Raw genomic sequence first — 22,360 nt, forward strand, 5'->3', positions numbered from 1 at the left:
TGGTGTACGCCATTTTGCACTGCTTGTGCATCCTAAATTATCGCTTTGCTACGAAAGTATATATAGGAGAGAAAAAAAGCACAGCATGGTAGGAGAAGCAATATGTGAAGAGATAATATTCGACAAAATCGAAAGGCAAAGCATGAACACGAAGAAATTATTCCTGAGCGACCTTTCTGCCAAGCACAGCATTTTTGGCGCTCTTCCCGCCTTTCGCTTTGGCGATAATGTCTTTCTTCTTCTCTCCAGAAGCTGCGCCGCGTTTCTGCTTTAGCTCTTCCTTCGTGAGAGTAGGCTTTGCGGGAGACTCTGAAGCAGAAACGGGGGCGGAAACGGGAGCAGACTTGGATAATTTTTTCTTATCCTTGCCGGATTTATCTTTTCCTGCTGACGGCGTTGCGGTGTCGGGTGCAGAAGGGGATTGGGAAGGGTCGCTACTGGCAGTGGAGATGTCTAATTTATTTGATTTTTTCTTTTTCGATGGCACTTCGGAGGTCGCAGGCAATGATGATTGCGAAGCGATGGCAGGTGTAGCCGCAGCCTGGGACTTTTTCACTTTTTTGGTATCTGACTCGGGAATTTTTTGCGCTTTCGGAGCAGGCGAGACGATTGTAGGTTCGCTTGATGTCGTAGCGGAGGAGGCCTTCGCTTTGGGAGCTTTCTTTCCTGCGGAGATAGGAACGGCTGACGGCGAAGCAGTCGGTGCGGGCAACGTCGGGTCTGTTGTTTTGCGTTTCTTTGATGCGGTATCGATTGTAGTGGGGGGCATTTTTGTTGGTTTCGAGGTAGGGGCAGATTTTGCTTTAGTGGATGGGGCACCGTCGGCAGACTTCGCTTTTTTCTTAGGCTTTTCCTCCTCCTCTTGTTCTTCGTCGGACGATGAAGCCCGTTTTCTGCCCTTTCCGGCAACATCCTTCTTCGCCTTTGGTGCCTCGACCTCCTTTTCTTCCTCCTCCTCAGATGCTTCATCCTGTTCATCTTCCTCAGAATCTGACTCCACCTGGAACCCATCCCACCTTCCGCCTTCTGTGCTATCAAGAGAACATGACCATATTGGGAGACTGACGCTGTAGTTGGTCTTGATGCTAAGACTCTGGACGTTATCCCAGCCTCCCTTGAGGGCTTTTACGACAGATGGGAGAGCCGTTTTAAGATTGTCAAGAATTTGGGAAGGCTTCTGCGACATTTTTCCAATTTTGATAGATCTGTGGTCGGTTATTAAGCGCCAAAATAACATGGGCCTAAAAAGATACGTACGTGTAGGTTCCTTGGTTTTGATTCATGTAAGTAGATGAGATAGCTCGTTCGAGTTCTCCCTTCAAGTCTTTTCTCGTCAAGCACACGGGGATGGGTTGCCTGAAAGCATCGACATTAAGTTAAGTAGATATAATCAAACAAAATATACACGCACTTCTTAGCTTCAAACCATTTTGATCCCAGCAACTTAGGCAATAGAGGAATTACTCGCTCGTCCGCCAAAAACATGCCATTCTCCTTCAGCAACATCCTTCTGGCCTCAAATGGCTTGAACTTTCCCTTCAACTTCTCGATTCCAACGACTCTTGAGATAAATTTGATATTGTGTTTTTCGAGAAGATCTTTATATTCGCGTTGAGGGTCTTTCGTAATTAAACACACAGCACTTGTTCGTGGGTCGACGAGTGGGTGCACGATGGGTCTGACGAAGTAAAATTATTTTAAACATCACAAATGAGATATACAAGATTCAGAAACGTACATTTTAACAGGTTTCAGCTTATGGCCAGAGGGTATGGCTTTAACAACGACATTAAGCCAAATATTTTGCTCTTTCGCGGGGAGAAGTTGGCCCTCCTCGAACTTTTCCTTTTTCTTCAGCTCATGGGAGTGAAGGGCGTCGACTGCCTTTTTGCATTGTTGTAGTGGGACGTGAGAGTCGATAAGTTCACCTTTGGGCATGGCGACGACGTTTCGGACAGCGTCTGGATATCAGAAAGGCATTGAGCACAAAAAATCGGTGTTTGTCATTGCTTGGCAAAGGCTTTACCCGACAATTGATGGCAGACAGCCCTCGTTCAACCTTCTTAAACCCTTCCTTCAAACAACAACCCGTTTTCTTTTCGCATCTTTCGTACAGCAATTCCAAACACATCCTGGACTCTGGCATCATTGATATGCTTTCCTCATATAACAGTCATTTCTCTCCCCTGTGCCCTTGCCCCTTTGTTCAGACGTTTGGCATAACCGAGCAAAATGACGATGTCAAAGCCAAGTCAAAGACCTCAATGCTCCTTATTCGTTGGATCTCTATTATCAACGCTGATGTCCTGCATCTTGGAACCTATCACCTTAGGCTTCAACGGAAAGCTATCTTTATCTCATTCTTTGCTTGTACTCTTCGATCACCCGATTCTCAGGCTGTCTGGGTTTTCTTTTGGGGGATGCGAATGTTTTTTTCTTGTCCTTGAATTGACTCTGAAGTGCATGCATCATCGGATATTCAAGTTTCCGTTGTCTTTTACCCCAAATTAGGACTTCTACCTAAGGTATGTCATTTGATATAGACTGCGGGCGTATGCAACTCGTATAACGGTATCTGACACCGCCGCAGTTTCCCTCGCCTTCGTCAAAGCATGTTGAACAGTTTAACAGCCACCTTTTTTTTAGTGAGGGGCCTCATTCAACTTGGCTGGAGTTTGTTGCGATATACCCTTGCGGTCTAATGGCGGCTGGGCCGAGGTTTTTACGATGCTATTATTATGGTCAGTATCAGGCGAAATGTGATGGACGAAGGAAGCGAAACCCCTTATTGAGCAGGAGTCGCCTCAGGTTCTCCATGCTCAACTTGAACCTCAGGTGATGCTCCCGACTATGTGGTCACGATGTATTCCTTATGATGGGTAGGCTAGCGGTCGCCGACCGCTGGTTCGATCAACACCAATTTCCTACTAGATGGATAGGAGCATGGTACTACGCGCAGAGAAACTCGAGTATCAGCATTTTCTCAAACTGGCTCAAAAGTCAGTAACAATTCCCTATCGATATTTTGTATCCAAACAATGCACTTGATCAACCACTCAAAAAGACGGTACCTGAGCTTTCTAACCGAATATCTTAATCCTGCACCAGTGCTCATGTGAGCATGCATATACAACAGAGATGTCTCCGTTTCTTTACTACATCTATCTCTTTCTCCTCAGCATCAGCAACCCACCTTGTCTTCCTATCTATGGTCGCATGCCGCACGATAGATTTTCCTTCTCCAAGTGCCCACGTCAAACTGTCAGCAAACTACCATACTATCTATGAGTATATGTCGTTTGATCTCATTTCACTCTTATCGCCGCTTAGTACACAATATAGCCTTCTTGATATAGATTTCATGCCTCTGGAATAAGTGAAGGATGCTCTTGATGCCCATTATCTCCACTATTAAAGAGCTGGCAAGCGGTCACTGCCAATCCGAACGGACGCTCTCGTATTCTGTCGTATTGGCTTTGACAGTTTATCAGGCAGCTAAATGTAACGATGAACTGTTACGCGGAACTACAACATAGCCCTTGCAGGGAGACTGTAGCAGTGCTGGTGGAGTGTCTTTATCGGTGCCAGCATCTCTATTCAGTTTTGCCATCGGATTTGTGGGCCAAGTCCCGAGCCTCCCTGGAGAATCTAATGATGCGCGGGATACGCCTACTTTCATGGATCCCCAAAAAAATGGGAAAGGTGAGTATTGACCTATTGATTTCCAGAACAATCAAGCAACAACGGAGGCAATGATCCCGCTGTAAATTCTGTTGCTATTTCGGTCTTAAGGTCAAGCAAGTATGCTCTGCGTCCCGGTCATGGTGGACAGACGAATTTGCTACATTTCAACGTCTCATTCGCTAAGTGGAGGGTCTTAAAATTCGTAACTCGGAGTTTGCTCAGTTACCGTAGAGGAAATCCCGTCAAATCAAATGTTTTACCGTTTTCTCTTTTACATATGACTTTGCTGACATTACTGACTCGTTACTGCACCGTATTTATCAGCGCATGACCTACCCATATGGCCCAGCACTATGGATTCATTCTACTCTGACTCAGTGACTCGTGTTACTGAGTCTTAGATGAACGCGTCATTGCACAATGTCGGCCATGTTGCCGTCTGGATTTCTCAGCAAGAAATATATTCTACTACATCACTGCTTGCAAGGCAGGATAAACGCGTACTGTAGCGCCTAATGTAAACATAATGCCAGAGTCTGCCGCGATTTGCCGATAATAAGTCAACCTCCCCCGACCGTCGGATATATTGTCGCCGGGTTGTCGTGCAAAGTCGACTGCAATTATGTTTCGATGTGTAGCGCCACGGTCATTGCTTCTGAAACGCTTGACTCTTCTAGTTCTGCATACATAATGGAAACCGGTACTGAAGAAGACGGTATATCGGATTTGCTTCTTCATCGAGCCGAATGACGAGCTGTTCACTTGTGTTCAATCAGTCTCAGCTGTTTTATAAACATCTGAAGGAGAGTTTTGGATGCAGTTAGTCTCTTGACTCGTAACTTTCGAATTGGTGAAAGCTCCGACCCTCTTTGCAGTCACTGCCAGAAGCTGTCATTCATTTCTCATAATTCAAATGTTAATGGTTTGCTGGTTTGCCTTGGTAATCCAGAAAACGTAATGTACATGTGAAGAGTAGCCATTATTTAAATGAATCCGGCTTCCTTGAGTTGCGACTCTGCATAAAACGATGCAAAAAAGCTCTTGACTAAAAATTTAGCAGATACACATATAATTGATGTATATGGGCGTTGGCGCTGTGGCACAATGTAGGGCTTGAAATTGAACAGGGTCAATGACTCGCCGTGCTGAATGCGTCCATCATCTTCTCTTTTTCACGCCGGCGGTAAATTTCCGCATTTTTGTAAGGTTAGGTGATACCTTGTGGGTTGACCTGGAGGTTACAGGAATCATGTGCGCCAGCGACCACAGCAAGCGACATAAAAAATGCACCATATTTATGGGCATTTATTCCACTGTACTATGAAACGGCAGACTAATATGTACCCATAATAGATTCTATGTGGGTCATACTATGGTGCCGAAGACGCCCTAATATTATTGACTCTTAGAGACTAGAGTATATGGTAATGTCCAAGTACACTTTTACTAGGATCAAAACACGCGAAATTTCTCCAACATGTACACTGTCACATCCGCGTCGTTGTGTACGTTAAGCGGTTAAGTACGATAATTTTAGGTTAAAGCCTAAACCTTGGCGAAAGATGCCCAGCCCAATCACTGGAGAACATCTCCGAGGCTCACATTCTCATCAACTAAATAGGCAGTAGATTACAATACAATGTAAACCAATACAATAATTTTTTAGTCTTACAAATCCACCCAATTTTTGGGGCCCGGTTTACAATGTCAAGCAATAGTTTTATTAGGTTAGAAAGTGGTCATAATTATTCAATTTAAATTTTTATTCATTTGAGTATAGTAGTAGGGACATGTTATGTGTGTACATTGAAAGCGCATGCAATATCGGACTAGTGTGCGTGCACGTTCTCCTTCCTGCCCGCAGACCAGTGCGGCGCGCCGAGGATGGGGTGCTGATACCCCTGCTGTGCATGAGAATGCTGCTTGTGCACCTCCTCTGTGACCAGCGCATCCTCTCCGAGCAACACACTCTCATCCACAGGCTTCATCACATCTGCCTCTGCCTGTGCTTTTCAGCCAACGCAGCTCACATCTCACAGCAAAGCTTACTCGAGGCAGCAGCGGCAGCGGCATTGGCATTGGCAGCAGCAGTAGCATTAGCACTTGACCCTGTTTGCCGCCTCTCCGGGCAGCAAGGGCACTCGCCGTCGCGAGCTGCAACGACACCTTGAGGAGCGCAACACCGCCTCCGGGGAGGATACCCTCCTCGACAGCGGCGCGTGTCGCGTTGAGCGCGTCGTTGTACCTGTCCTTCTTCTTGCCAACCTCGACCTTGGATGCTCCGCCCACCTTGATGACAACTACACCTCCGCTCAGCTTCGCGAGACGTTCTTGAAGCTTGCTGCGGTCAAAGTTGCCCGTCGTGGGGTCCGCAATCAAGGCACGGATCTGCTCGCACCATGCAGCAATCTGATCCTTTGCACCTTCACCGTTGAGAATGATCATGTCGTCCTTGGTGACAGTGATGCTTCCAGTCGAACCGAGCATCTCCGCTGACGCACGCTCGAGCTTGACGTCGAGCTCGTCTGTGAACACTGTTCCTCCGGTGAGAATAGCAAGGTCACCGAGGATGCTCTTGCGATTGTCTCCAAACCCAGGAGCCTTGACAGCGCACACCTGCAGCTGACCACGGAGCTTGTTGAGGATGCAGGCAGCAAGAGCCTCGCCGTCGACGTCTTCCACAATGATGAAGTCAGTGGGCGTCTGGCCTGCGCCGTGGCCTCGAGGGCAGGGAGGATATCCTGTAGGGCGGAAATCTTCTTCTCAGAAAGCAGGATGAAGGGCTTCTCGAACTCGACGCGTTGGGACTTGGTGTTGGTGATGAAGTAGGGTGAGATGTAACCACGGTCGAAGCGCATACCCTCGGTGATCTCAATTTTGTCCTCAATCGTCTTTCCCTCCTTCACAGTGATCACACCCTCCTTTCCGACCTTCTCCATTGCCTGAACAATTAATCCTCCAACGTAGGCGTCACCGTTTGCGGAAATAGTAGCTACCTGTGCGATTTCGGCGGTTGTCGTGATAGTTTTGGCGTGTGCAGAGAGGAAAGAGACGACACGGTCGACGGCGGCCTGAGACCCACGGCGCAGGTCCATGGGGTTGCATCCAGCTGCAATGTTCTTGACACCTTCTGAGTAGATGGCACGCGCAAGAACAGTGGCGGTTGTCGTGCCGTCTCCGGTTTTGACTTGGACTTAGAGATGTTTGTCAAACAAAATCAGCAGATATCGGAGCTCCAAAATCAAATCAAGCGGAGCCTGAACTCACTTGAAGTCCCGCTGCAAGCAAATCACGTCCACTTTGTTTGCTTTTTTCTAACCACCACAATCCTCTGCCCACGGATATACATGGGGGCAAGGTACGTGTATTCATCTTTGTAAATTGATGTCTCCTCCTCGAACTAACATCATACACATCTTCCTTTAACCAAAACAAGTTAGTAGATTATACTTTTTTGGTGAGTAATAGATAATTCTCACTCGGTGCTCATCAGTACTCACCACATACTAGGACCAACTATCTTGAACACTTGGATGAAGGGTCAGTATTTTAGTCTCTATTTAGTGTGCTTTACACTACTAACATTACTTGTGAAAGGTCCCAAACAACCAGACACTTGGATACAGACTTGAAAGCATGTACATGTAAGTATATGCGCTTTTTATTGGTTTTTGATTCATTTTTTGATGCATATATTTTGGTCCACCATTTCCCGTACCACTTCAGCTGTTCCGAATGCTTGAAGCTGCCTTTTCCCGTGTGTCTTCACCATTCATGCCTACTTTGTGTCATTGAGTGTGGGAATTGTCAACTTCAGGTTCTGTTTTGGTGTTGAGGGTCCGGAGCTGTGCGCGCTAGCATGCGGGTTCAATGTGTCTTATATAGTTGTACTATTTTTATGAATAAATAATCTATTTTTCATTATGATTTTTGTGTGCTCCAAAAGGCATTACGATTGCAATACCCAGAAATATTGTAAACCTCAAATTAATTTATTCATGCTGCAATATTTCCGGTTTCTTACAACATTTCAAGAGCGTTGTAACGCAGTGCAAGAATTTCGAAGAAAAAAATATTTTATTGGGTTTGCAATGCTTTGTAATCTACGCGTACTTTTTATGATGCTCGCATAGTCTACGGTTTACCAGATGAGCACAAAATCTGAGTAGGTGTACGTTAGCCTGACACTGCTAGGGTTATGTCGGCCGTCGCCGCCTCCTCAATTATGGCATTTATTACGAAGCCGGTTACGATTGACCTCCAACTTAAGTAACAAAGATTCTCCCAGATCATCTTTGACGTGCAAGTTACGTTTTGAACACTGAATACCGGTAATGGTAGCCTCCGGACTAGCCGATCAAAACTTGTTTGCGTCTTTAGCTTGAACCTGGCTTTTTTATCCCTCGTATGTTTCGAAGATTTGTTTGTTCTTGGCGGTGTGTAAAACTCACAACGAGGAGATCTGTAGATATTCAATGCAATAATACGTGATCAAATAAGTAGATGAATGAATTCACGATGGGCTTGCAAGTCGGAGGCCACTGCTGATGACAGTTCAACGTACCGTGATCTTTGTCGCTCCCTGCCATGATGGTCGGGGCCGTGAATATCTCCAACAGTTTAGTAAGTTATTCATTGGCCAGAGAGATCACATTGCTCGCGTCATTTTTTGTGCTCTCAAAATATCGCAACCCGTATCCTTGGCTTCGGCCGGAAGTACACTTTTAATTGAATAAAAGGCAGAGACACAGACACATAGTGGTGTTAGAGCTTGAAACAAACAGATTCCCGAGTCATTTGGGCTTAGAGAGGATTTATGATGCATTCCATCCAGATTTGCGACAAGAGCCTAAAGTTTATTCATTATATCATTATATCACTAAATCCTGAAAGTCATCGTGAGGGCATCCAAATATCTTGAAAGGAGGAACTTTCTCCTGCTGCGCCATGTATCTGGCTCTGCATTCTGCTAATTTGATTTTACCATTTGGTCTCTCCATTGCGGATGTCAAGGTGAACAGTGTGCTTTTATGGGCAAAAATATTGCTGTATTCAGAATTCGACGGTGTGGCGCACACAAGCCAAGTCTAAGTAAACGACACGGATCAATCTCGGCATTCTACCAATTGCAAATGAAGATAGACCAGACATCAACCAATGGACCTCTGTGGGCGCATGTGGTATCCTGACTTCATTGTGGAATTCGTGTAAATTCAACGAAACAGCTACTTGGCTTTACTATCTTTTTCACTTATCGGCGTTTAGGAATATCCGGGTTTTCTTTTCTTTTCGGCGGACGACGCGATGTGCCTCCGCTTTGCAAGGAAAAAAGAAAACCTTCTCAGAGGACTGAGAAATGAGGGACAGAGCAGTGCAGGGGTAAAGCTGATTTGTACTATGCTGATATCATCACGGCGATAAGGGCACGACCTAGTTTCAAGTTTCCGGTGGGCTGTGAGCAATAAGAGCAGGCATTTGCATGAAGAGTAGATCAAGTCATGAGTAAGGCGGCAGGAAAGAATCCATTGGGCACAGATACTTACTAGAATTGAGGCCGTGTACGCCATATAGCATCCCGACGACCACTGAGCAACGCTTATTGATATAGCAAGGTGGATGATACGCTATTAGTACTCCTGCCAATGTCTGCCATGAGGAGTCCCAGCGCCATATCACGGTCGATATACAGGCGGCCGGTCGACTGTATGTAAAGCCTATCTGATCGCAGTGGGGGATAATTCACCATTTCAGAAACCATGGTCATTTGGTGCAACGTGAGCAATAGTCCCTCCTCTCCCTCTGATTTGAAGGCCGGGAGGACCATTTTGATTGTTAATTAGAATTATACTATTAGACAGACCCAATTCGATTACGACCGCTAGCTATAGACAGCATCATAACGTGTACGTTGTTAATAACGTGGCTTGATCAATCGGGACTCGGGAAAATAAGGTGGGCAGGTACGGAATATTGCGAGAGTTTTACTTTCTTAAAGAATGGTGTGGCAATGCCTAGATCTCAAAGGAGGGATGGATTCTCGTGGGAGGGGTTTCTCTATGTTAATATTTCGAATAAATTTCATGTCTGACAACCGCTTAGAGGACCCGCACTATCACGAATACTTAAAACAATGCTCAGGTCCGTAGAGTTATATTTTAACTCCAATCAAAATAGCAAGGGGGGCAAGGTGAAAGCACTGAATGACACTCACAGCATTTCAAGAAGCGGTGTTTTTAGTGGAGAGTCTATCAAACGTCCATGTCAATAATGATATCTTTTTGGGAATAATCAGAGATGTGAATTTCGAGAAACAACGGGAATATGCGCAAGCAACGGTAGACGGAAGTACAGGCAACGCATCCGACAGAGTAGCGTAAGACTTAGAGCAAAATTGCAGCAAGTTTTGATCCATGGACAAGGAGCGATCCATGAACCTGTGCAAGCGATACGAGGTGAGTTGATGTGGGGTCGTTAAGGCCGCATAACCCGATATGTTGAAGGACATTTCGGATTCAAGTTCTCGGTTGCGCTTTTGTTTCTAACAAAATGGCCTTCGAAACTTACAAAAACCTGGGGAAGGCAAAAAGCGAATGACGTCGCAGAAGATTCGTTGTAAGGCACTACGGCTTCCCTGGCCGTAATCCCCCCCGCCTTTACATGTCGATAACGAATGTAAAGTGATGTCTATCAGTGCCTTTTGTGACATCCATGCCACATGGGACATCCGGTTGCTTGAGAAAGATATATGTGAAGCCGCGCAGGCATAACGGGTTCTAAAAGCAAGTCGATTAATCAGTTACTGCAGCAACAAAAGTCCCTGTACTTGAAGCATCACTCTCGACTTAGCTTATTGCAGCACTTAAAGATGTGACAACAGGATGATGGTGGTTGTTGAAGAAAAAGCCTAGGCCAAAATGGGTGAGAGGACAGAAGCCGAACAAAAGTTCTCACGGGCGGGCAGCTTCCAATGCGCAAGGCTTTGCCATCCTCCTCAGCCTTTTCTCCAATTCCCCCCCCAACTTTTTCTTTTATTTCTATTTGAGAGGACCAACCCGCGGCGGCTGGTCGTATTGGAACGTTATATGTTCATTTGGACACTGGAACAACCATTTTTACCTCACTTTTAGCGCGGTGACGGCTGATGGCTTTAACTCAATCTGCACGACTGCCAGGTCCATCCTGGGACGAAGAGGTCGTGCCTGCTCTACGGAAACGTGCGTGTTAAGGTGCTCGGGTAGCCTTTATCTTGACCCTTTACTTTTTGTCACCTTTTCCAGGGCTAGAGAGCGAGAGCAGAACACTGGCGCGACGAATGTCCGCTATTTCCCTATCATCGGTAGACGAACCCGCACCGCTAAGCTACACTGCTTTTGCGGACAATTCATTGCGTTCAAATCAACCTCCAGCTCGTTCGAATACTCTCCAATCATCTGGCGGTCAAAGACAACAGGCAGCTTATCAACAACCACCAGCACCGGATCGTACGATGACTACTGTAACCTCTCGCAATAATGGCACGGCTAATACAAGCGTACAAGTACCAATTCAACAACGAGCGCGAACGTATTCATCACCCTACGCCTCTAATCCCAACGGACACCCAAATGGAACGACTCGGCCCAAATTAAATACAACCAAAACGGCTGATGGTTCTCGTTCGCTTTCTCCCCGACCTGTTGACGTGAAGCCCACGCGGATACCCAAGGCATCTCGTCCACCGCAAGTTGCGGGAGCTTCTTCCACCTCCAACTCGCCATATACGAATGGATTCAGTCACAGCACACCTGTCACACCAGAAATACCTTATCAACTACCTCCAGAACATCGGGCATACGGAACAACCCAAAGAGACCTTGTGCCATCATCATCAACCAGGTCGACGATTGAGCTGCCTGCGCGAGGAAAATACCACCAATCTCCTGGGCTTATGCAGGAATCCCCGCCCTTTCCAACCGAATCAACAATGTCTTCCGGTTTCGATCAGGATCCTCCGCGTCCCTCAATTGACTCGGAGGAACGACCATATGAGCACTGGTATCGTGGGGAGGTGTCAAGAAATGGAGGTGTGGGTGAGCTGCGAGTTGGGAGAAGGCAAGAAATGCTGGATATCGCTAATTATGGACATCTGATTGGAAATAAGAAAGCGACAAGTCGAGTACCTCCGGTTCAGGCAGTGGAAAACAGTGTTCGACATCGAAAACGGGCAGGAAGTATTGCAGGGATTACAAACAAAGAGAGGGAAAGAGGAAGCGTATATCTCGACGACGAGCATGCCGACGAGGTTGGCCGGGTGCTTGATGAGCATCCTTTGACTGACCTGGATGGAGAAGAGTCGGACATTAACTCAATAACAGACCGGAATGCGGTGGCTTATGCTTACCTGCCTGAAGATGCTGACACCATGCCGTCGGAGGAGTGGACGCAAACAGCTGGTGCGCACGAGTTGCGCAGTACAACTCCAACACCCAGTATGATACCTCGGTCATCCTCCCGACAAAACCAAAACTATCCTCCGAGTCGAATACCAGGGCCATCTTCGCGGCGTTCGTCAGAGTCTCGTTCAACCGTGACGACGCCTCCCGCTCAGAATGGTCTGAGTCGCTCCACAGACATTAATTCGACCTCGACATCTTCCATCACTACACCTTCACCATCCGTTTCTACCTCATCACCAAATCAGAGGCAACAAACGTATGCAAACCATACAGTGCCATCTGCAACGCAAAAGCGGGGCATGTCACCCGCGTCAAAAACAAAGACATCACGGACGGCTGCTGGTAAGGCTACCAGGGCACGATTATTAAGTCAGAGGGAGAGAGAGAAAGAGGAGAAGGAGAACCGGGAAAGTATAGCCCAATATCCTACACCAGGCGATGAAGGAGAAGATATGGCTGACGCCATTCCGTCATGGACGCAACCTGTGCCAAAGACAGGCAACTGGGACGAGGTACGTTGTTCTGGTCGTTCTGTGTTTGATTTGCATCTCGGTTGGTTGACCTTGCATCTTTTCATCTTGTGCTTCTTCTTCCTAGGTTGTGTTGCCTGTAGTTGCTCGAAAGAAGGGTTTGGATGGATATTACGAAAATGCCAACGGTAGCCCGCAACCAAAGAAGAAAGGCGATGCGGTAGAACCTGTACGTCCTTTTCAAGTCGTGATTGCCGTTGTCAATCATTGCGGATGGAAATTTTTTCTGACGATTTACATTGGTTATTTAGGCTCCAGGTACCTTTGGATTCGACCATTCCAAATACCGTCCTCCGCGTGATTTCGAGTCAATACCCATGGATGAATTCGGACGTCCTGCAGAACAGCCCACAGATGGAAAGGAGCCTGAGGTTGCTCAAGCTGAAAAACCTATTGACGAGAAACCATCCCCGCATGATGAAACACGTCTTCCCGTGCGGCAGCCTCCACCCCAATCACCCGTGCCATTTGCGCAGTATGCTCCAACAAACGCACAGACTACTCGTCTAAAGGTCAGCGATCCGGAAGCTCAACTACCTCCTCAGCAGCAACAGCATCAAATGGAGGATGATGACAAAGATGCTGGGTGCTGCAAGTGCATTATTATGTGATGCGGCACATCTAACGTCGCTTGGACCTGTCGAATCACTCTCTAGGGAAGCTGAGGAGGCCTTTCTTCTCTTTTTCTTTCCAACCACATTCCTTGTGGCCCACTTTGTGGTCATCCTCAGCGGACTACATACATCCCCGTCTTCCGCTTACTTTTGTCACTTGCTACTTCCCACTTCTGTGGAACCCCTGAGCTCCTCCCTTTTCACCGCACATCGTCGTTGGCGTCCACTCGTTCTCTCGACTGTTCTCTTCCTCCTATCTGTTATACCAACGCTATTGATTACCCAGTAATTTAACGACATCATGACAATTTAACTACTATTCTCTAGTCACACTTTAGCACCGCCATTTACTCTTCACACTTTTCGTCCCTCCTTCACTCCACCTTGCTCCGCGTTACACATAATTACGACTGACTCTGCCCATCCATCCCTCTTGTCATCCACTTATTTACGCTGCACCTACCCACCTACCCACTACCTACCTACATTTCTCATCTGACCTCCTACTACCATGCCCTAGCCCTTCCTTTACTTCCTGTTAACAAGGGTTCTTTTCCTTCCGTCTACTCTTTCCCTTTTGAGAGTTGTAATTTAGTCAGGTTTTTCTTTTTTGTCATCTGTTTTCCGTCGGGCCTTTCCCTTGTTTTCTTTTCGAATTGCCTTTCTCCTTTCACATAGGTATTCAGATCTGTTCTTTCAAGGCATTCGGCTATGAGGATATATGTTTCTACTATCATATTCGCAAATTCAAACGCTTTAAAGTGGTATGTGTATGAATCTAACCCATTCATCTTCAAGCTGATATATTGATGTATGACTCGATGCTATGAATCATAACATCTGACTGAATTAAACTCGTTTGACCCAGGTATGTACTAACATGTTGACGAGTGAATATTTCTACCTTATTTCATCGTCACCAACGCCATCTGAGCTCAAATCAAACTTTTTTGGCTATGGGTGTGATTGCCTGTGGAAGGGGTTGCCTATCGAGGTGTCCGCTAACCTCCCATATAGACCTATAGAATGTCCCATCGCCCTTATAATAGACGATAGAATCTCAGCTAGATCCCATGCTATGATGCAGGTACGGGACTTACCACCATATTGTGCGGGAATCCTGCGTCGAAAGGCACAACGCTTTCGAGATATTTAATTTGTTCAGCAGTCAAGGAAATATCAAGGGCTTCCACGTTGGCAAGAAGGTGCTCCACTTTCCTTCCTCCAATAATCGGGAATACATATGATGTTTTATGCAAAACATATGCAATAGCGACTAAAAAGGGATTCAAGATACCCATCGCCGTCAAATAGGCGCCCGATCGCATATGAGCTGCCACACATACCGGATGTGATATGTTTTACCCCTAGTTCCTGGGCCACCTTTTCTAAGGCTGCACTAACTTTCTTTTCGTTATCATTTCGAAGCCATTCTGGGCTAAAGATGGTGCGCCCCTTTTCTCCAGTCTTTGCACGTTCTTCCTCTTCTGCATCGGTGCGGAACTTCCCAGAGGCGACAACGTTCCAGGGAGCCAATGCCATACCTTGATGACAACAATGAATATCCCATCATCTTTTCAAATTCAATTATCCTGTACTGACCTTCAGATCTGGCCATTGGGATGATCTCCCTTTCAAATGCTCTGTCAAGGACATTCCAGGCACCTTGGTATATCACAAAAGGTGTCAAGGAGTTGGCGCGAGCGAAGGCATTGGCCTTAACAACTACCCAAGCTGGAGTATCAGAAATCCCCTTTTGGTCAAATTACAACGCAGAATTGTTCAAAGATTTAATCTTGCATAGCGGCGAAGGGGAATGCTTACGAGGTAGAGTACCTGCCCGGATGCGACTAGATGATGAAGAGCTCGCATAACCTCTTCAACACCCGTATCCCAGTCCCACCAATGAACATACAGGAGGTCGACGTAGTCTGTTCTTAGTCTCTTCAGAGATTCTTTGAAGGATAGTTTCAAAGATTTGCTGTTGTTTCCTGCAAATAAAATCTTGTGATCGGTTGCATTTGGATCCCTTGCTCTGAAATTATTCGTGTACTGTGTGTTAAGGAAGCTAGATGCGTAAATTGGCGCAGATAAGGTGAAACATCAAATCATACCTTTGTGGCAATAAATAATCGATCACGGATTCCTCTCTTCTCTGCCCACTCTCCTATAAAAAGCTCTGAGGTACCATCCTGGCTGTTTCAAAGAATGGGCCCCAAGTGCTATAGTTAGTTACAAGAACCCTCCCATGGTCATATTTCAGGAATCCAGACGCACTAGTTGTTGGCTGTGTCGATAAAGTTCCCTCCGTTATCGTAGTACGCGTCCAAGAGCTTGAAACTCGACTCCTTATCCATGGATCCCATACCCAAGTTGGCCCATGCATCTCCGATACTCATCGCTCCGAGCTGAATCGGAGAAACATGTACTCCAGCTGTTGGAGACAAAAGGCGATATCGCGCAAGACCCGTGGGTGGAGGAGGGGGACGAGAGTAGAAAGCCATTGTTCAGGGAAGCTGAGCAGGGTGTCGTTCGCAGTTGTTCAACTGACCTATTTATCTTATCGCATGAATGAGTATAGAGTCCGATTTGCGAGGTCCAACGTTCAGTTTCGCCATGACAAACACTATGAGATGACAAATATTCTGGTCTAATTGCGCCACAGTGAGAAGATTTTTGTTCACCACAGGCAACGAAAACAGCGTATATGACTCGATGAATGACTTGTGGTCATGGGGTTGGAATGTCGAAGATTTTTTATCGGATGTGCAACCGAAGGGTATGCGAATATAACCAGTTTTCCGCACGGGCGTCCATAATTGTTGAAGGTTCGGAATTATCATTGCAAGAGAATATCCTGGACCATGATATATAATCCGCCTGTGTCACAGACTGGTTTAGAGTCGAAAAGGTCGGAAATTTGGACAGAGCCTTGAAGGTTGTGTACCATCCATGAAGCGACAATGATTTCTCACTGGCATTTCGGAGTTTGAAGGTTTAGTCGGAGCGTTTACCTATGTCTAGGTTAGCGTTTGGATTTGAATATCTGTATCCTCAAACACGCCTTGAAATGTATAGTCGTTTGCTTCCCTGTACAAAATCCTTACTTACTCTCAGCTTATCATGACTCATGGCCCATGATGTCTCTTACTGCCTGGGTGAATATATCTGTAGCCCAACTGTAGCCTACAATTACGTGGCTTCGCTTTCATAAGTGAAATCCATTCCTTCTGAGTCACTCTGAGGTAGTGATGTACTATCGCTTACTAGTAAAATTCTTAAAAATTAACGATTGAAGTCGAAGCAGTAAATCAGTCTTGAATTGGTTGATTTGTATGGGCTTAGCTTCAGGGAAGCCATATCCCAAAATGGATGTGTTACGTAACATTGCGTGACTGCGCGTTCGTTGTCCCGTTGACCTCATTCCCAACTCATTCCCACTTCTCCACCCCTCGCCAACGCTACGAACAGCCACGAAGCTCCCATTCGACCATGAGTTTTCAGGATATTGAAGCAGGTCAAGGACCGCAATCACGCTCGCCGACATCCTCCATGCCACAATCCCGCGAAGACAATGCGTTCCAGAATCTACAGTCGTCATTATCGCTCCAAGTCTTCAAGATGAATGCCAATGTACAGGGTATTTTGAAGTTGGTGGATCAGCTTGGAACAGGGAAAGATTCTGCGGTTTTGAGGAAGAGCTTGTACGCCATTGTTTATCTCTCAATTTTATGCGCAGCTATTAATCGATGCCCCATGGCTGCAAAGACACGATCTCACCGAAACAACCCGCGCCATGGCCAAACGAGGATCTGAAGACCTAAAAAAGCTGTCTGAACTGCAGTCTGCCCTGGTGGGTATCAGATACTAGATGCTCCATAACATATTCATATTCTGTCACCCAAATAGCCGCATCAAAAAACGGCCCTTCAGAAGACGTCGCACGATCTGCAAATGTCCCTAGTTGCATTCCAACGTGCGCAACAAGTTAGCGCGGAGCGTCAGCGAACTGTGGTACAAGGTGTAAAATTGGCTATTGATGATGAACAGCACCATCCACCGTAAATTCCATTTGGATGACGTTCAGAGCCCGACGTTAACTTTAGCATCCAGAAATCCCGATGAACCCGAACCCACCCCACAAGAACAGCGACAAGCGCAGATACTGCAGGCTCAGCTATCTCCACATGAATTGGCATATCAAGAATCCCTGATTCAAGAACGAGAGGCAGAAATTAGAGAAATCGAAACAGGCATTCACGAACTTGCAGAAATATTCCATGACCTAGGGACTTTGGTTAATCAACAGGGCAGTATGATTGGTATGTTATATGCGTCTTTCGTTCCTTTCTGACTGCTCTTTGTATGCAACTCTAATGCATCGTACTTATAGATAACATCGAATTAAATATCTCCTCCGTTGCTGTGGATACAGGGTCTGCCGCCCAAGAACTTACGACTGCAGCGGAGTACCAGCGCAGGGCAGGAAGACGTGCTGCCTGTTTAGCATTGATCCTTGCAATTGTTGCAGCGATTGTATTGTTGGCTGTAAGTGCCCATCAATTCGTTGTTTCAGTATTCGCTTCTAAATGGTTGAATATTCTTTAGATACTCTCTTGATTCTAGCCAAACGAAACTATTAGGCTTCCTTTTTCTAGACCGGATTCTTTTTTCAGGTTATCATCCATCGACAGGACTGGACGTTTCTCTTCCATTTGCCCCCCATTCACGCCCTTTTGACTTGTACTTTTCATTTCATCTATCTACGATATCTAGTTCTTCTATGCGGAAGATTAATCCATGGTTACCAAGTTTTGGCATAAGCCGGGGTAAGTTGATTTCCATTACTGCAGTTGTAATCTCCGACCTGACAAAATTTCATGATCAGTATTCCATATTTTCATCATCTTTGTAGACAACGCAGACACTTGGAACACGCTATTCTTTATGCCTATTCAATTTATGTATTACTTATCTTATGATGCTTTATGCCCGTTGATCTGTTTTCACGAAAACATTACACTCAGAACCCACCCCTTGCGGCGCAGCATAACTACCGTTCTGTATCCCTGGTTGTCAGTAACATTGGCATATGACACAGTACTGCGGGGATTGATACGTGACATTTCTAGGTCGCCTTTGCAACAATTCTATTCAGTGAGCTCAAGGGCGTTCTTACCCGTCAAGATGGCAGATAACGCCACCCTTCGCCCAAGGTTCTGCTACATGCCATGTTACGGCGCGACTTTCCGAGATATTTATCGCTCATGTTGAGTCTTGGCAGATATGATGGGTTTTACAAAGATGTAGATGTTATGCCATCACGGCGCTTGTTACTTATGATGAACATTCAAACCTTCAGTACTCAGTGACGATCCTTTAACTCCCTTTAAAAGTACTCCGAGTTCCCCACCCACGTTCATTATTCCCTCTTTGACAGCTCGGTAGGCATGAAGTTTTGAAGTCTCAAACCCTAGCGCCCATCGGGAGTTGCCTGGGAAGATTCTTGTCTCGAAATGAGTGCCTGCGGTTATGGCAAGTTAGGCTGTGTGAATACAATGTGTAGATACATGAGTCGAGGGGCTGAGCCATTACATATTTTGTCCACAGCCTTTTTGTAAGTTGTATACCTGATAGCGCATGATCTGGAATGTAACTACATACTTTGTCAAGTTCCAAGTGGAACTTACTGTTCTACTGGTAGCAAGTATACAGAGTCTACTCTACAAACTTACTTGTTCTATTTATAGAATCATAGGTAGATCCCTGAAATAACCGTTGGAGAGATTAAAACGAATGGAGAGCTGTAGAAATAGTGAATGGATCATCAGAAATAGATGTTGGGGTGCTGCAATGGCGGTGGATCGAACTCCCAAGACATGATTGATGCTCCTCTTTTTCACTGAATTTTTCCCTATGATGTATAACCTTAACGTTAGGCACGGGTGGCTGCGCCAGCTATAAAGGGCCCCAATTTCAACCGCTGGAGAAACACCGCCCACGAACTCTTTTTCTCTCCCCGCCACAGCAGAAGCGTGCTTTCGGCTCACCCGCCTGCTCATCCCAGTAAATCTATACATCGTAAGTACCAGTATTGTGTACTAGCTATTGGCGTCAACGTCTAGGCCAGCTTAAATATTTGTTCAACACTAGGTCATTCAAAATGTTGATTGTAAATTACCAAAAAGTACCTAGCATAGTGGATGATATATCGGCAATGTGAGTGGTAACCATCAAGTGCGATGCATTAATTCAAACATATCATGCCTGCGGATGTCCCCTTCTCAGGTATCGAACAAACGTGAGCGAAAATCAGTGGGCTACATTCGTACCAAGGTTGACCCTGAATTTTCAAGTACATGGGTTTTGCAAGTTTTACGATGCTTGTCTGGGATCATATTGACACTTTCGAGGCTGAGGTGCGTTCAAAAGGCTGAGGTGCGTTCAAATTATCTGAATGATTGATACTCTGGTGTTAATTATCCCAGGTGGAGTACATCTGGAAAGGACAAAAAGGACTTCGTAAGTAACCTTCAATCGTCTGAAAAGTTCATTAATATGAAGTAACCACTACATAGTTGTGTATCTTTTCTTGATCGTAAGCCATTCAATACAACGATATCGAGCTTCTTGTCATCCCAGTGCAATTTCTACCAGAATCGTTATTTGACTCCTTTGGGGTTTATTGTGAACTTGTTTGGTATGTGTTCTTCGGATTTCTGTTCCTTCAGTGATCAACTGCTGACATCTGCACAAGCATATCTATCTCCTGTGTGGACACCTGAGGTGAGTTCTTAAACGTACCAATCTCATCAACTTTCAAAACCTTCCCATATCTTTTACAGAGGTAATTATTTTCAATATTTGAGTCTGCTTAGTTTAACAGGACCGGCCACCTGTTGTCATCATTCTGCAGATGTAGTCATTTTATTCGTTTTGAGGGGTCCATGACACTGATAGGCATCAATATTGTCGGTAGGTTGTTCTATCCCCTTTACAGTAGACATCCAATTAACCATCAGGTTTTCATCAGCTTTGATGATGTTCTTGAGAATTAGGGCGTTATACAGCAGACACTATAAAGTCCTGGGATGTGTAATTCTGCTTTATCTTTGCCAATTAACCATGAATGCGTGGCTTCTAACCAGGGGAGTTGGTAAGTCGACTTTCTCGTCATCTTCCATTCTCTTCTGAGGCGTTGGTACCATTTAGCTGTGGTACATAATGAGCATTCCCGAGTTCTAGGTACGCCTCTCCGTTCTATTAATCTTGTCATCCTTGAATTTGATGGTAATATTTCAGCATGCACAATGATATTTGACCCATCAATGTACGTTCGCCGTCATCTTTTAGATGACCTGACTTAAGAATGGACATCATTTGACGACTGGATTGGCTTAGAAGCGTGATTGCGTCGGCTTCTGCATGGCTTCCGCTGCTGTACGACACAGTGGCGCTGGGTCTTGTTCTCTATCGCACGTTTCCATCATTCAAAGACTGGAAAACTTCTGTTGTTATGAGACGGTTGGTGGAGGATGGATTGATTTATTACTCGTGCGCCTTCTCTATAATTCAACGCATCATCCGCGCTAAACAACAATCTGCAGTGCTACATTCGCCGTTACAGCTGTGCTAACCATCATGATTATCGCCGCACCTCCCGGTCTTAAAAATATCACTGCCCAGTAAGTCTTCCTCTTCCTCAACTAGTAAAAGCTGTTAATCATCAATTACAATTTTATTCTTCCAGACTAGAGCTTCTGTGAGTTGTGTGTCAATGAAATGGCTAATAAAGAATCAAGAAGCTAATTGCCATCCAACTGGATTCTCGATATAGCTTAACGGTGAGCGCGTAAGGCGCTATTAAACATAATCATGGCTGTCTGAACTTTTCTTTCATTTAGGTCGCCATGATGTCCCGCATCACCCTCAACCTCAAAAAGTCGGTAGGCAAGATGAATCAACGCGCCCTTCGAGCGGAACTACCTACCTACTTTGGAAGACGTACCCTGGATCAAGTTAACACCGCCAACACAACTGTCAGAATACTCGGTCCTGGAGAAGAGGATCCTGAGATGGCTACCCAGGAGAACTTCCATTTGCCGATGATTACAATTGCCCCTGCGAACAACACGAAGACAGCTATCGATTTGCCGGAAATACCGACGTCATCGTGGACCATAGACGCAAAGGCTATTCCGTCAACAGCCACGTTGGGGGTGCATTCTCCGACAGCAATTCGATTTTGTGACAATGGGAAAAAATAATTTGCTCAGAAAGAAGTATAATGCACCGTGGCAAGGCACAGTCACTATCGTATGTTTTTACTATTGATAAAGCTTCAAGGTAGCTAGCTGTATATGTGAATATTAAATAGCAGTATGTGTATTACTAGTCTTGTTCATCGTGTATATTTAACTTGTATTTTTCGTGCTACAATCTGGCGCGAATCGGCGAAGGCCTTATTGTAGCCTTGGTATAACAAAATAGGCGCTCAAACCAAACCTGGGACCATCGGGGTTAGGGTTGATGAAAATGTCACTGATCATTGAAGTAGTTTCTTTGTGTATAAGTTTTCTGTGTAATAGCCCTCTCTCCGCAAAAACGGAGTGGAAGAATTGGGTTCAGTGACATCCCAACAAACCCCTCCTGAGCTCATAACACCGATATACAGCGCTAATATATAGGATCGACGAACCGCATGTCGTTAAATCCATGAGTCAGGGCCGGGTATGCGAGATCGCCCAACGGGCGCTGAGTTTCATTACCGCATTCGGAGGAATCGGAGCGGAAGTTAATCGACGGAGGGGAGCGCCCGCCGCAGAGTAGAATTCATGTGGCGACGGCGGCCGAACGTGGTATCACAGGTCTTGAAGCTTGAACGTTGAGCGCTGTGCATGAACGTCTACGCACCTAGGAATTCGAGAATCAACGGCTATCCCTGACCTTGTTTCATTATGTGTTATAGCCCGAGGGAACAGCTTAAGCATTGGCCCCATTCTTCGAATCTCAGTTCATTCAAGTTTGCAATTTTAAGTTTTATTATCTACGAATACACAATAAAATCAAGTAAATAACAACAGCGGAAAAAAGAAAG

General features: G+C 45.7%; 7 protein-coding genes across 7 annotated transcripts; 4 read left to right on the top strand and 3 right to left on the bottom strand.

The window, feature by feature from the left end:
• Positions 1 to 157: 157 nt before the first annotated feature.
• JR316_0006826 (Putative ribosome biogenesis protein C8F11.04) lies at positions 158 to 1,938 on the bottom strand (the record flags this gene model as incomplete). Its single annotated transcript, XM_047892571.1, has 4 exons — positions 158 to 1,205; positions 1,258 to 1,356; positions 1,412 to 1,678; positions 1,739 to 1,938. 4 exons carry the CDS (start codon positions 1,936 to 1,938, stop codon positions 158 to 160), a joined length of 1,614 nt encoding a protein of 537 aa, XP_047747853.1.
• Positions 1,939 to 5,513: 3,575 nt separating this feature from the next.
• Positions 5,514 to 7,056, bottom strand: JR316_0006827 (chaperonin; the record flags this gene model as incomplete). The annotated part of the gene is made up of 4 exons (XM_047892572.1): positions 5,514 to 5,687; positions 5,734 to 6,425; positions 6,545 to 6,877; positions 6,948 to 7,056. 4 exons carry the CDS (start codon positions 7,054 to 7,056, stop codon positions 5,514 to 5,516), a joined length of 1,308 nt encoding a protein of 435 aa, XP_047747854.1.
• A 3,769-nt stretch (positions 7,057 to 10,825) lies between these two features.
• JR316_0006828 (uncharacterized protein) lies at positions 10,826 to 13,260 on the top strand (the record flags this gene model as incomplete). Its single annotated transcript, XM_047892573.1, has 4 exons — positions 10,826 to 10,898; positions 10,962 to 12,631; positions 12,717 to 12,818; positions 12,901 to 13,260. The coding sequence occupies 4 exons, from the start codon at positions 10,826 to 10,828 to the stop codon at positions 13,258 to 13,260; spliced, it is 2,205 nt and encodes a 734-aa protein (XP_047747855.1).
• A 943-nt stretch (positions 13,261 to 14,203) lies between these two features.
• Positions 14,204 to 15,767, bottom strand: JR316_0006829 (Aryl-alcohol dehydrogenase [NADP(+)]; the record flags this gene model as incomplete). Its single annotated transcript, XM_047892574.1, has 7 exons — positions 14,204 to 14,302; positions 14,364 to 14,539; positions 14,610 to 14,807; positions 14,866 to 15,016; positions 15,088 to 15,315; positions 15,378 to 15,459; positions 15,541 to 15,767. The coding sequence occupies 7 exons, from the start codon at positions 15,765 to 15,767 to the stop codon at positions 14,204 to 14,206; spliced, it is 1,161 nt and encodes a 386-aa protein (XP_047747856.1).
• Positions 15,768 to 16,815: 1,048 nt separating this feature from the next.
• Positions 16,816 to 17,883, top strand: JR316_0006830 (Syntaxin-22; the record flags this gene model as incomplete). Its single annotated transcript, XM_047892575.1, has 6 exons — positions 16,816 to 16,967; positions 17,032 to 17,116; positions 17,173 to 17,324; positions 17,377 to 17,585; positions 17,657 to 17,811; positions 17,872 to 17,883. The coding sequence occupies 6 exons, from the start codon at positions 16,816 to 16,818 to the stop codon at positions 17,881 to 17,883; spliced, it is 765 nt and encodes a 254-aa protein (XP_047747857.1).
• Positions 17,884 to 18,046: 163 nt separating this feature from the next.
• JR316_0006831 (uncharacterized protein) lies at positions 18,047 to 18,537 on the top strand (the record flags this gene model as incomplete). The annotated part of the gene is made up of 3 exons (XM_047892576.1): positions 18,047 to 18,092; positions 18,152 to 18,338; positions 18,396 to 18,537. The coding sequence occupies 3 exons, from the start codon at positions 18,047 to 18,049 to the stop codon at positions 18,535 to 18,537; spliced, it is 375 nt and encodes a 124-aa protein (XP_047747858.1).
• A 2,367-nt stretch (positions 18,538 to 20,904) lies between these two features.
• Positions 20,905 to 21,530, top strand: JR316_0006832 (uncharacterized protein; the record flags this gene model as incomplete). The annotated part of the gene is made up of 4 exons (XM_047892577.1): positions 20,905 to 20,948; positions 21,014 to 21,025; positions 21,059 to 21,107; positions 21,168 to 21,530. 4 exons carry the CDS (start codon positions 20,905 to 20,907, stop codon positions 21,528 to 21,530), a joined length of 468 nt encoding a protein of 155 aa, XP_047747859.1.
• Positions 21,531 to 22,360: the final 830 nt, after the last annotated feature.

This window comes from Psilocybe cubensis, chromosome 6 (assembly GCF_017499595.1).
Source record: "Psilocybe cubensis strain MGC-MH-2018 chromosome 6, whole genome shotgun sequence".
NCBI lineage: Eukaryota > Fungi > Basidiomycota > Agaricomycetes > Agaricales > Agrocybaceae > Psilocybe > Psilocybe cubensis.